The sequence below is a fragment of the Phoca vitulina genome, unplaced genomic scaffold (assembly GCF_004348235.1).
Source record: "Phoca vitulina isolate PV1807 unplaced genomic scaffold, GSC_HSeal_1.0 scaffold1, whole genome shotgun sequence".
NCBI lineage: Eukaryota > Metazoa > Chordata > Mammalia > Carnivora > Phocidae > Phoca > Phoca vitulina.
This window is the reverse complement of record NW_022589704.1, coordinates 107951875-107966688: the sequence shown is the minus strand read 5'-3', so window position 1 is coordinate 107966688 and position 14814 is coordinate 107951875. Positions and strand designations below refer to the sequence as shown.

General features: G+C 34.9%; 1 protein-coding gene across 2 annotated transcripts in view; it reads left to right on the top strand.

Annotated features, from left to right (window-relative positions):
- Positions 1-14814, top strand: part of MAP3K2 (mitogen-activated protein kinase kinase kinase 2) — a 97771-nt gene that overhangs the window by 57630 nt on the left and 25327 nt on the right. For both annotated transcript variants that reach the window (XM_032412622.1, XM_032412614.1), the window contains exons 2-7: positions 1121-1189; positions 3630-3748; positions 4396-4436; positions 5766-5865; positions 9192-9305; positions 9689-9776. In XM_032412622.1, the coding sequence (XP_032268513.1) occupies positions 1183-1189; positions 3630-3748; positions 4396-4436; positions 5766-5865; positions 9192-9305; positions 9689-9776 (469 nt within the window). In that variant the 5' untranslated portion in view covers positions 1121-1182. The remainder of the gene's footprint in view (positions 1-1120; positions 1190-3629; positions 3749-4395; positions 4437-5765; positions 5866-9191; positions 9306-9688; positions 9777-14814) is intronic.

The following is a 14814-nucleotide window of genomic DNA, read 5'->3' as shown; positions in this document are numbered from 1 at the left end:
TTACTGAAATCTCATTCCTCAACTTGTCTAAAACCTATTTTTTGCCCCAACAGTTCTCCCCTTTCTCAGACCATTGAGATAGCAGCAGTTATTCTTGGTAGGTTTCAGCAAACACCCCAAGCTCTTTGCACTGGAAGAACTTTAGTCAGGTTAAATAAAATCAGCCTTCAAGTTGGTTCTATTGACCAACCACTAGATAGGTCGTATGGCATTTTTTTTGGAATCGGACTTTGAAGAAGTTCCAGTCCCTTTCTGCCCTCTCCAGTGGCAGTCAAGCTGCTTATTTTCACAGTGACTGTGGACTGTTGGTTTACATTGCTATTTTGGAGCTAGGGATAAGGGTAGAGATAGGAAAGGTCAGAGGCTCTCTTTTTACCAAGATTCTTAAGTGCTGCCCAGATTACTGCAAGCCTTTGGGTAGTTCTAGAGTTCTGAAAAAGTTGATTCTGACAATTTTTTCTTTTTTGGAAGAGAGAATTTTTGTAGATATTTACTATTTTTTGGATGTTCTCCTTTTTTGTCCTTAAACATGACCTTTTCTGTTCATTTTTATATCTGCCCTGTAGGAATTTGAGTTTATTGGATTATTCCTAAGATTTTTGACTTTTCTGGGGCACCTGGGTGGCTCAGTTGAGAGTCCAACTCTTGGTTTTGGCTCAGGTCATCATGTCATGGGTTGTGAGATCAAGCCCTGAGTCAGGCTCTGAACTCAGCGCAGAGTGTGCCTAAGATTCTTTCCCCTTCTTTCTCCCTCTCCCTCTCCTCCTCCCCTGCTCTCTCTCTCAAATAAATAAATAAAATCTTTTAATAAAAAAAGAGATTTTTTATTTTGGGCAAGGGGAAGGACAAAAAAGATTTTTTACTTTGAAAAATTCTGGGTTTTTTTCTAGCTTAGATAGGATCCTGAAAAATACTGAGTTAAATTTAATGTGGGATATAATAATGATCCTTAGTTAATTCTCAATAATTCAGTATTTTGCAAAAAACACTTCTCCCCAGCAAAATGTATAAAGTATTAATATTGTATTATTCTCATTGTTATTTATTCTGACTTCTTTGTGTGTGGCTGCCTCTTCTCTTTCTTTTTATTACTAATGTGTTCATTTTTTCTCTTCCTAAGGCAGTAAAGAATGCTGATGGAAGAACCATTTTCCTAATTTTCAAATTGTTGAGCTGGTTGCCATGATGGGTGAGTTCAAACTAAAAGCAACTTTTGTCTGTAATTAAGGGATAAAATGGGGAAGAAAAATTTTTCTCTGCGTGTATGAAAAACATTTTTTAAATGAAGTTTTATGATGTAGACTTATATAATGTTTTGTATTTATTTACTTAATAGATTTTTGATTAAAGCACTTTTTGAGTTAACTTACAGATTTGGAATAAGCATGTCATGCAGGATATCCTAGTAGGGACATTCAAAATAAACTGCTAAGATGGATTGGGACTTACTTAGAGTCTGATGTCCAGAGGGAATACTAGATGAAGAAACCTTTTAAGTTGCCCTTCGTTTGTATGTCATCTACCTAAGAAGTTACTTTTATTCAAATGGTCCTCTTTACTTTTTTACATCTACAGTAGAAAAAATGTACTCATTTTTTTAAACAAGGAAATTAGTATATATAAATGTGATAGGAGATTTAAGCCAGACATTTATTTTGGTATTGTGATGTTAAACATGAGAAAATTTCTAAATTCAAGTGTTTAAGTTTTTCCTAATGAAGAAAAAATTAGAACGTATATACATACATGTAAATATTAGAGTTCCCTTCTCCCCAGTATAGGATTAAGGATCTTACTTTTCTCAGGAAGGTTACATGAGATAATTTTATTCCAATTGAGATCATTCTCAGCTAATTTTTTTCCTTAAGGGCAGATTTATTTTTATCAATAAATAACACAGTCTGGTTTAGACCTGTGGACAGAACGCACTTTGTGATTACATTATACCCAACTAGCTCAGTTGCTGTTTGGCTAAGCTAACATGATGAAATTTTATTTTTTAAAGAATAGTTTGTAAAGGATTATAAAATTTAAAACCTGGAATTTATTAATAAGCCTCTGGCACCATTAATTTTAATTTTAATATGCAAATAGTTTCATTATAGAGCAGAATATATTGAGTGTTATAAAAAAATAATACATTAGAGAAGTTAGCTATTTGTGTGTTTGAAAGGCTAATGAAGCCATTGAATTGCCACATTCTTTTTAGTGATTTCTCCTTACAGGATAAAGATGTTTTAATTATTACTACTCTGAAACATAAATTACTGCTCACCAAAGTAGTTACATTTTAAAATGTAAACTGTAAAAGTCCCTCAGTTCCTTTATTGACCATTTGCTGATTATCATTAGTAGAATTGATTTACTAGTGAAAATCAATTAAATTATCTCTGAACTTTTCCAGAGAGCATGTAATTGGTATTACTAGGAGATTCATGTTTATAGTCTTAGAAAGAAATTTTTGATATATTTGGAAGAAATTAAAAGTTCATGGTTCATGATCTTTTCACTTAGTTTTATGGATTCACTACTATTTTCTAAGGAATGCATTTTTCTTACATTATTACCTTTTAAGTTGTTACTGGCTGAGATCATTAAATCGTCTGTTAAATGTTGTAGTCTTGTTGAACTTTATGGTGAGGAAGTTCAAGAAAACACTTCCAAATATCAGTAGGTCATTATCCACAGATAAAGCCTTTTGTTTCTGACTTGAAGTATTGATGAAAAACTCTAAAAGGAATTCGTACTTTGAACGTAAATGCCAAATAATGATGAAAGTCTTTTATTTTTTCCCCACCCAACTTGCTTTAATTAAAATTTTAGATGTTCTATTGATGTTTTATTTAGGAGTCACAGAAAGTAATTTGTTGTGATGGGGCTGTTTTGACACATATACTAGGATGTTACATTGTTAGAAGAATCAGAATGGCTTTATCTTGCCTTAAATGTCAAATCTAGTGTGATGCTAGTGCTTGAGTCTAGTGCAGTTTTAATGTTATTTGTCTTCAGTTTTTATTTTTTATTTTTATTTTTTAAAGATTTCATTTATTGGGCGCCTGGGTGGCTCAGTTGGTTAAGCGACTGCCTTCGGCTCAGGTCGTGATCCTGGAGTCCCGGGATCGAGTCCCGCATCGGGCTCCCTGCTCAGCAGGGAGTCTGCTTCTCCCTCTGACCCTCCTCCCTCTCATGCTCTCTGTCTCTCATTCTCTCTCTCTCAGATGAATAAATAAAATCTTTAAAATAAAAAAAAAAAAAAGATTTCATTTATTTATTTGACAGAGACACAGCGAGAGAAGGAACATAAGCGGGGGAGAGGGAGAGGGAGAAGCAGGCTTCCCACTGAGCAGGAAGCCCGATGCGGGGCTCGATCCCAGGACCCTGGGACCATGACCTGAGCCGCAGACGTGCTTAACGACTGAGCCACCCAGGCGCCCCTGCCTTTAGTTTTTAAATAATGAAAAATTTTATTTCACCAAAATAACAGTGTAGGCATTGAAAATGTCCTAGATGCATTTTTTGTGTTAAATTAATGCATTTTGCATTAAATTTCATGATCAATTTTGTGTTTGATATCTATGATAAATATTGAAATTATAATTCTGTGTATATATTATTTTGAAAACACTTAGATGATCAGCAAGCTTTGAACTCAATCATGCAAGATTTGGCTGTTCTTCATAAAGCCAGTCGACCAGCTTTATCTTTACAGGAAACCAGAAAAACAAAATCTTCATCACCAAAAAAGCAGGTATTTGTTTTAATATTTTAATAAATACATATTGTTGTTATATGAGTTGTCTTGAATATCATGAGCTTATAGAGGGTTTGTTAAAGTGTCTTGTCTTTTACACTTTTAAGTCAAATATTTTGTTGTTTGTCATACATTTTTCCAAATGGGTGTGCTAGAGTTTCATTTAATGTGGTAACTGCTCTCTAATGCTGATATTTCATCCATTCTTAAAGCACTTAAGATAAGCAAATTGTTTTTGTTTAAAAATAGTATATTATTCTATTTACAAATGAGCATCATTTTGATTTTTATAAATAAAATTTATTGGGATGTTCAACACAAAAAGTGGGGCTATAGTATTCTATATTTCCATCCAACAGGATTAGCAAGTGTCTCATACCCATGGTGCTAACACTAAGAGATCTTGGTGCTCTTTGCTTTCAGCCCAGATTCAGCAACACAGTTCTCAAGTCAGCTCTTTGGTGGACACTGTCAGTTGATTGGAGTTCACACTAAAAATGAAACCTCCTTTCCTCCTGCTCTATTTTAAATGAGTGACCAAGTGGAAAAAAACAAACAAAAAAAAGAGTGACTAAGAAAAAAAATGACCTAGAAATTCTAGAAATTTTATCTGATCTCTGAAATGATTTATTGTTTCATTACAGAATGATGTTCGAGTCAAATTTGAACATAGAGGGGAAAAAAGGTAAGGAAAGAAACATTACATGTCAGTTTATTGATTTAATCAAATGAGTCATAATTAAAGCCATTAGAGGTTTTTTTTCTGGACTTTAGTGGAGGTTCATGGCTTACAAATTGAGAATGGAATAGTCCTTGGTAATGTGTAACATGTACTTAGACTTAAAATAGAATCTGTCAAAATTAAGGCTAAACATAAGAAACGATTAATGTTTTTATTTCAGGAAATAAAAAAGGTCATTGCATAATGCAGCCTTTAAACATTACCATTTCCTTTTATTTTTACTCGGGAAATTAAATATATTTCTCGTATTGTAATTGTATCATCCCTTCAGATATTATGTAGAACTTATGTACATGGAGTTAACATTCATAATTTTGCTTGAGAGACCTCAATCATATGACATGTATTTAATTAGTAGCTTTGAGAAAGATGAGTTGGAATGGTGGCTATAAATTAATCAGCAAAGGGATAAGCCTAGTCTTCCACTGGGTATCTCTATCTTAGTGCAGTGGTCGGGGGCGGGGTGGTGGTTGACAATAAAATTGCTAACAAGGCCTAGTAGGAGTTAAAGAAGATGGGATTTCATTTGTTATTAGTGTTTCATTAAATTCATTTAATGAAAGAGCTATCCATTTTAAGACTTTAAAAAGGCTCGTAAGTCATATATCCTGAAGATGTAAAAATGCTTTACACAGAGATGTCTGTAAAAATGGGTTATACCAGATATACCATCCTGCTGTCCAATCTACTTTTCCCCTATTTATTGTTCTTTTATGGGGAATACTTCAGTTCTTTTCCATTCACTGAGCACTATTTATTAAGTACTATAAGTACTGGGCCATGAAGGAATAAGGTGAGTGAAACAGACATGGTCCCTCCCACTTACAGAGTTTTACAGTCTGGTGTAGAAATCTCCAAACTTAGGTGCATGCTCCCCATGGGCAGTACAGGCTAATCCTTTGCTACAGAGGAAGAAATTATTAGAATTTAAAATTTTTAACTTTTAAAAAATTATTATTTTGGGGATAGACTTAAATGATATATAGGTGTTCAGAAATGTTGAGTTGATAAGGGTACAGAAATCAAAATTTAAATCCCCAAGGAACAACTTTATTCTTTTTAACAGTTTCATTGCATTCCATTATATAGATGTCAAATAGTTAAGTTTAATTTTAATCACTTTCTTCAATGAACGTTTTACAGTTGCTTTTTAATATTCATAAAACAATTCCAGACTTAATTTTGTCTTTCTCTACCGAAGAGATAACTGTTGTAAATATGTTACTTAATATATTTAAGAAAATTAATTATCTTAAAATTCTGTCTGTATAGAATTCTTCAGTTCCCCAGACCAGTTAAACTGGAAGACCTGAGATCTAAAGCTAAAATTGCCTTTGGACAGTCTATGGATCTCCATTATACCAATAATGAGGTAAACTTGCACAGTTTAACTTTCAGTAGCTCTTATTTTGGAAAGTAGTATGTTCATTTAAGAGACTTTTAGGAATGTTTATTTAGGGATTGATAAGGTTATGGTATGTTAGAGAAATAAAATACTCCAAGTAAATTTGTAAATTTTAACTAACTGAAATGGATTTTTTTTCCATTGTGGAAGGTATTTAAAGATGCTACTGTGCAAATAATTGAATGAGAATATATTGAAGGAGGAAATATATATATTACTTAGAAGTTTGCTGCTGGGGCATCTGGGTGGCTCAGTCAGTTAAGTGTCTGACTCTTGATTTTGGCTCAGGTTGTGATCTCAGGGTTGTGAGATCAAGCCCCAAGTCAGGCTCCCTGTTCAGTGGGGAGTCTGCTAGAGATTCTTTCTCTCCTTCTCCCTCTGCTCCTCCCCCAGTTTGCACGTGCACACACTCTCTCTCAATAAATAAATAAAATCTTTTTTTAAAAAAGTTTGCTGCTTATTTATGTTTTATTATCACTCTGTGTACTTTTTGATGAACTATCTTTTTTTCTCATATTCTGCACTTGGCTATAGAGACAATAGAGCTTTAGTAGTCAGATAGTTTAGTTAAAACTTTAAAAGGATTATTTTCATGTTGGTCAGGACATGATTAGATCATTATGTTTATGTTTGTGAGTCAGTACATGTGATCTTAAGGGCTTGCTCTGGCAGTGAGGAGCTCTGTGTTCTGGAAAATCCCCTTTTGAACTTTCTGTAAAACTCAGATTGGATTAGATAATCTCTGAGGTTTCTTTCAGATCCTATGAGATCTCAAGATCTTGAATCTTAAAATTTTCAGGGACAGTTTGGTTGATTGGTTAATTTGTTGTTTTCCTCAGAAAATACTTGCTGAATTTGGCAGGCATAATGCTGTGATTTATGAATTGCAGCCCCACATGGAGTTTATAGACTTGTGGTAAAAGCAGGCAATTAAACGATGAGTTGTTCAAATATATGAGGTTCTTTGAAGGACATGCATAAAATACCGTGAAAAAGAATAAAGGCAAGGCAGTAGGTGTTCTGTTTATAGTACTAAGAACTCAGGTGGTAATATTTAATTACTGAGACTTGAGGTTGAAAAGCCAAACTTGCAGATAGTTTGAGGGGAAGAACATACCCCTCAAGAGAGAGGGCTGAGAGCAGCTGAGAAAAGTACCTACAGAGATCCTAAGATGGAAAAGACTAATATGTTTTAAGAAGAGAAAAAATGCCAATGGGAATGGAGTAACTGTAGAGAGCTTAGTAAAAATTAACTTGTGAAAACATGTGAAAGTTCTTTGCAAATGTTAAAGAATTGTGCAAATAAAATATTTTCAAATATGAGATTTTCAAATGAATTATTATTTAAAGCAAAAATATGCTAATTAGTTTGTCTAAAGAAACCACTTATAGATGAAAGCAGAAAATATTTTGATAAAGTAAAAATCTGTATACAAACAAATAATATCCCTGAACAAAGTGATGAGAATCATACTATAGTAATACCTTAAGATTTTATTTTTCAAATACTTTTTGGGTTTTTAATTAGCCATGAACACCTCTTGTTGCCTGGCCCTGTGTTGGCACTTATTATTTCTGTTGTGCTGGCCTTATTTCCAGCTGCCAGCCCCTAAGACTCTGAGGGCTTTTCAGAGGTACAGCTGTAGTGTCTACACTAAAGTACATGTGGGGGTGCCAGGGGGTGATGGGAGAATGAGACTCAAGGATGGGGTGGGAGGTGGGGATGGATGGGTTCCTCTTAACCACAGTGGTAACTTGCTGGATAACACACCCTTTATGGGCCTCCTTCCCTGACTTCCCCAATCCCCTACCAGTGTTTCCTAGAATCTTTTCCTATATAAATAGGCTTGAATTTGATTCTTGGTATGATTCATGGTATGATTTTAGGGAAATCAGGTTATATCTTTGTTTTTGGTTGGTCTAAAATTATATCATGGAAAACTCTAAAGTGTCAAGATATTTTAAGACTACAATATTGTCTTGATCTACCAGTCTTGTAGGTCTATCAAGAAAAATGAAATTAGTTTGACATAATTTGTTAATATTTTATGTTTAGCTCCTAGAATTGAGGAAGATTATTGACAGTTGTCTTTAGCTACTAAGTTTACATTTAAAAAAAATTTAATTTTCTTTTTTTTATTTTTTATTTTTTTTTTAAAGATTTTATTTATTTATTTGAGACAGAGAGAGCACATGAGAGGGGGGAGGGTCAGAGGGAGAAGCAGGCTCCCTACCGAGCAGGGAGCCCAATGTGGGACTCGATCCAGGGACTCCAGGATCATGACCTGAGCCGAAGGCAGTCGCTTAACCAACTGAGCCACCCAGGCGCCCAAAAAATTTAATTTTCTTAAGTTGTGTAAATCATGCTTTCTCATAGACTTCTTAGGTGTTCTTGTCCTTTATTTATTTTAAAGATTTATTTATTTTAGAGAGTGAGTATGCATGCACGTGAACTGCAGGGTGGGGGGTGGCCAAGAGGGGGAGAGGGAAAGAGAATCCTCAAGCAGACTGCCTGCTGAGTGTGGAACCCAACACGGGACTTGATCCCAGGACCCTGAGATCATTACCTGAGCAGAAATCAGGAGTCAGCTGCTTAATCCACTGAGCCACCCAGGCGCCCCTGCTTTTGTCCTTTATAACATCTGACCCATGAGAGAACTAGTGAAAGCACATATCCACATTTAGGGTTTACTTTGGGTGGCTGACCCATTTAGCTTATTTGTTTAGAGTTTAGTCAAGTCACCAGGGTCAGAGATGACAGCCCCAAGTGGATTGTAGATTGCAGGTACATTGCTAGTGGCCCCCTCCACGGCAACTGCTATAGATGTTTATTGTATTTGAGATGTTGATAAGCACTCTAGTTGAGAATGCAAATACGTAGTTACTATAGAGAAAAACGTGAGTTTCATCAATGCAGATGAAAGATAGTACCTTTATTTTATATAGTTTTTGTGTGTGTTCTTTAATGCTGTTTTGGGATGAAGATATTATACTTTATGTTTTGGAACTTTATGGGAATATCCTAGGAAATTAATTTTTAAATGTGTTTTCTAGAAGAATTTAATTAATAAAGCAAAAAAAAAAATTTGTCCTTATTCAGTCTATGATTTTAGTGGTAGGATGGGAAGAGTGAAATGATCTAAATACATTTATTCATCAGAATTTCATTATACTAACAAATCACAGAGCCAGGGTATTTTGAAATTTGTAATTCCATAGTAACAGAGATGCTCCTGAAAGGACTTGACCTGGTGGGATGGTTGGCATGATTCATTATGTTCCTTTTTGTTTAGTTGGTAATTCCATTAACTACCCAAGATGACTTGGACAAAGCTGTGGAACTGCTGGATCGTAGTATTCATATGAAGAGCCTCAAGATATTACTTGTAATAAACGGAAGTACACAGGTATGAATTGAGACTTCTTTCAATAAGGATTATAGGATTTATGCCAGTGAAAGTCAGTATATGAAACATAGTTACGTTCTGTAATCATTGATACTTTTTCAGTATAATGAAATGTAAACTTATATATTGAATTGCTATAGCTTAATATCCTTGCTCTTCAAAACTAGCCAAAATTATAAATGAGTATAATATACTGTACATATGAAATTAATAGAAATACTGAGAACTTGGGAAGAATTATGCTGGAATTATAATTTCAAAGAGTAGATTTGATAAGACCTACAAATGATATAGAATATCTAGGTTGTATTTGATAGGGGAAAGGATTCTGTTTGAAGCCCCAAAGGGGAAGAATAGCATTAATCATCCTTTTTCCTTTGTAGGCTACTAATTTAGAACCATTGCCATCACTAGAAGATTTAGATAACACAGTATTTGGAGCAGAGAGGAAAAAGCGGCTTTCTATAATAGGTAAGAATGCTAGTGTCTGAACCATAAAATGGGCAATTTCTGTTTCTTCTCCATCCTTTAATGTAGGGTAACACCTAAACATAGCCATGATAAATAGCAGCCTACCTCTGTACTCTCTGTAATTTTTCTCAACCATGTTCTAATTTCTGATGTTCCTTGAAAAGTTATGTCAAGTGTTAAAAGATTAGCAATCTCCAACTTAAATATTTGTTTTCTTTATGTATCTAGGGTATTTTAATATTTAACAAATTTAAGTAGAACCTCGAAGAGGTCTTAATTGTACAAATCGGAGGGAAGAAATTAAAATAAGTAATTCTAATATACTAAAATTAATAGATGGACTAAGTTCATAAGCCTTTCTCAAAGTTTTAGTCATCGCAGTACTATCAAAATGAATTGCTAAGAGTTTCCAGATTATTGCTTTATTAGTATTCAGTATTTGCCATTAATAATAGATTGTTAAAATTAAGCTTGTAGTATACAGAGAAACAGTGGATCCTGTGTATTGTCAGTTTTGAAGGAGGTCTAGTAGAGAGGTGTGGGCAAGGCAGAGGTGCTCTAAACTCCCCAGTTCTTTGGCTCTAACTTCATACTACAGTTAGTGTAAAACATTGATAATCTCTATTTTTATATGATAAAAATATTACATTGCTCAAAAACCACTGGTATAAATGTTTTTTAACAGAAAGGGCATTGAATGTGATCATTAAAGACAGCATGAAAACATGTGAGGGATGGATTTGAAAGGGAAAAGTAGAAGAGGAGGTGAAACAGATGACTGGAGAGGGAGAAAGCAGAAGAGGGGGCAGAATAAGAGATGTGGTTAGGAATCCAGGACCGGTAACAGGATGCCTGGGTGGCTCAGTTGGTTAAGCGATTGCCTTCAGCTCAGGTCATGATCCTGGAGTCCCTGGATTGAGTCCTGCATGGGGCTCCCTGCTCAGCGGGGAGTCTGCTTCTCCCTCTGACCCTCCCCCACCTTGTACTCTCTCTCAAATAAATAAATAAAATCTTAAAAAAAAAAAAAAAAGACAGGTAAGAGAAGAGGATTGTTAATAACAAAAGATTAAATTGGTGTGTGGGACTCCCCCAAAATCTGTTATTCATCTTCTGTTTTGGTCCCCCAGAAGAAGCTATTTTATGACTACTTCCTTCTAAGTATCTGTCTTACATAAGTCCTACTTTTGGTTTCAGAAATGCTGGAAATGTGAGCAGCAGAGATATGATATACAAGTAAAATAGAAATTGCTTACCTTCATTCAGATATATTTTGTTATAGTTTAGAATTTTGGTGAAAGAACATTAGGGATACCTAAATTCAAATTCCAGCTCTCTAATTAACTTGAGACCAGTAACTTTGTTCTCATCTTTAAATCATGAGATTCTTGTGGCAATAAATTAAGAGAACACTTTTAAAGAACATTTTGCTTTTCAAACTAGAAAACATGACTGCTATTAAGCATACATTTCTTTCTTCATTCCCTTATCACATTATAGTATTTATCATTTTAAAGTAAAAAACTGCCAATTCACTCTAGTTGCATTAGAATAAGCTGAATGCACTAGTTAAATTGACATTTTAAGTTTATTTTGAATTAAAACTGTACTGAGGGGCGCCTGGGTGGCTCAGTCGTTAAGCGTCTGCCTTCGGCTCAGGTCATGATCCCAGGGTCCTGGGATCGAGCCCCACATCGGGCTCCTTGCTCAGCAGGAAGCCTGCTTCTCCCTCTCCCGCTCCCCTTGCTTGTGTTCCCTCTCTCGCTGTGTGTCTTTCTGTCAAATAAATAAATAAAATCTTAAAAAAAAAAAAACTGTACTGAATACCTCTTGTCCTACTAATAAATATTCTTATTTGAGTTCAGTGCTAGCATAAGAAGAAACTGGAAATTGTAATGTAGAAAATTACTGACCTTTTATTGGCACCTGTTTACACTTGGAATGGCTTTGATAGATATGACCATCATCTTTTTTCTTTATTTATTGACAGTTACTCTCTTCAATTATTTTCATAAAAGATAGCTATAGGAAAAACTACCTTTGGGATGGAGTGTATGCTGGTGTGGAGGTCTTAACCAAGAGTGCATTGGGATACCCATTACCAACAAAAGTTAAGAAAAATGGGTTATCTTTGGGTATACATACCCAATAGTGGAATTGCATGGTCATATGGTAGTTTAATTTCTAATTTTTTGAGGAACTTCCATACTGTTTCCCACAGTGGATACACCAATTTATATTGCCACCAGTAGTTCATGAAGGTTCCTTCCACATCCTTTTTGTCTACCTGTTGTTTCTTGCGCTGTTGATTTTAGCCATTCTGATTGGTGTGAGGTGATATCTCATTGTGGTTTGATTTGCATTTCCCTGATGATGGTGATATTGAACATCTTTTCTTGTGTCTTTTGGTAAAGAAAATGCGAAGAAATTCGAAGAAAAACTAATTTGAAAAGATATCTGCATCTCTGTATTTATTGTAGCATTATTTACAATAGCCAAGATATGGATACAACCTAAGTGTCCATGGATAGATGAGTAGATAAGATGTGGTGTGTATATATATTTATATATATATATATATATATAAATATATATATATATACACATATATACAATATATGTATTGTGTATATATATATATATACACACACAATGCTATATTACTGAGCCATAAAAAAGAATGAGATCATGCCATTTGCAGTAACACAGATGGACCTAGAGGGTATTATGCTAAGTGAAATAAGTCAGAGAAAGACAGATACCATATGATTTCACTTATATGTTGAATCTAAAAAACAAATGAATAAACAAGCAAATAACCAGACTATTAGATACAGAGAACAAACTAGTGGTTGTCAGGGGACTGGGGAGTTGGGCAAAATAGGTGAAGGGGATTAAGAGGCACAAACTTCCAGTTATAAAATAAGTAAGTCACGGAGAATGAAAGCATAGTGTAGGGAATATAGTCAATAATACTGTAATAACATATAAAATAAGTAAGTCACGGAGAATGAAAGCATTGTGTAGGGAATATAGTCAATAATACTGTAATAACATATAAAATAAGTAAATCACGGAGAATGAAAGCCATAGTGTAGGGAATATAGTCAATAATACTGTAATAACATATGGCGATAGATGCTAACTACACTTACAGTGGTGAGCATTAGAATTGTCAGATCACTATGTTGTATACCTGAAACTGTTTTAACATTGTGTGTCAACTAGACTTCAGTAAAAATAAAATAAATAAATGAGAAGAAAAATGGGTTATCAAGTAAGGAGATGAAGAAACTTCATCTAGCAGTTTTTCTTCCCTATCTCCTTTTAGTAATGAGTATATTGATCTTCTTTTATAAACAAGAATATATGGAAGGAATAAAAATACTAGGAACAGTGTGATCATAGCTGTTACAAAGCTTAAGTAAACCCCTGGCTCAGAGTTGAGTTCCTAATTATTTCAGAACCAAGTAGAAAGTTATCTTTTCTTTGCACATCTCTTGGTAATCATTTTGTTCTCTTTCTCCCTATCTCCTCACTGACAAATGCGGCATATCTTACAGCGACCCCTTTTTATAAGGCAAAGCCTTTTTGCTTTAAATCTGACCAAAACTTAAATGCTTACATAACTTCCTCGTGTCTTTTTTTTTAATAGTTTAATTTCAAAATATTCAGAGAAAAGGGGAGAGTTGTGTTACTAAACATAGTGTTATTTCTATAAACCAGGTAAAAATAAGGTGGATTATTGTCTCATAAGAAATGATGTGATTTATTAGATGAACTATATTAGATTTTCTCATTTTCTGAACTGTGAAGAAATTTAAATGCCAGGAATATCGCTTGTCATAAAACCTAATTTTAAAGTACCCAAGAATAAGATTCAGGATTCCAATTTGAAAACACTACTATGGCCTAAGTGATTTAAGAAGTAATCTCACTTTAGGTTTCTATGGTTTTTTTTAAATTTATTATTTTTTTTTTTTTGCAGTTAGCCAACATACAGTACATCATTAGTTTTTGATGTCGTGTTCAACGATTCATTAGTTGCGTATATCACTTTAGGTTTCTAAAGATTTTATTTATTTATTTGACAGAGAGAGAGCGAGAGAGGGAACACAAGCAGGGGGAGTGTGAGAGGGAGAAGCAGGCTTTCCGCTGAGCGGGGAGCCAGACACAGGGCTCACAGTGCTCCATCCCAGGACCCTGGGATCATGACCTGAGCTGAAGGCAGATGCTTAACGACTGAGCCACTCAGGCGCCCCTTTAGGTTTCTAAAGATTAAGGAAAGGGAATGGAAAGAGCATCACGGAGCCAAATGTGCATAGCATAGTTCAGTATGAGTAATTTTACCACCACAATACCCTTGCAAAGGAGGGATTTAGTCTTTTTTTGTTTGTTTACTCTAGGTGTTGGCTTTATATATTTTTTAATCTATTTTTTAAATTCAAGTATAATTAACATACAGTGTTATGTTAGTTTCAGGCGTACAATTTAGTAATTCAACAATTCTGTACATTTCTCAGTGCTCATCAAGATAAGTGTACTCTTAATTCCCCTCACTTGTTTGACCTATGCCCATACCCACCTTCCCTCTGGCAACTACCAGTTTGTTCTCTAAGAGAGGAGGGATTTAGTCTTATGTTGACAGATGAGGAAATAGGTTTCTGGGGATTGGGTAACTTTACCAAGACATACAGTTGGTAAATAGCTAGAACTGAGATTTAAACAGTCTGAGGTCTGGGGGCGCCTGGGTGGCTCAGTCGTTAAGCGTCTGCCTTCGGCTCAGGTCATGATCCCAGGGTCCTGAGATCGAGCCCCGCATCGGGCTCCCTGCTCCGCGGGAAGCCTGCTTCTCCCTCTCCCACTCCCCCTGCTTGTGTTCCCTCTCTCGCTCTCTCTCTCTCTGTCAAATAAATAAATAAAATCTTTAAAAAAAAAAAATAAAAATAAACAGTCTGAGGTCTAAAGCCCACATTTTTTCCACTACATTATGATGCCTTCCATCTGTTCTGTTAAAGAGTAACATATATCTAGGTGCAAA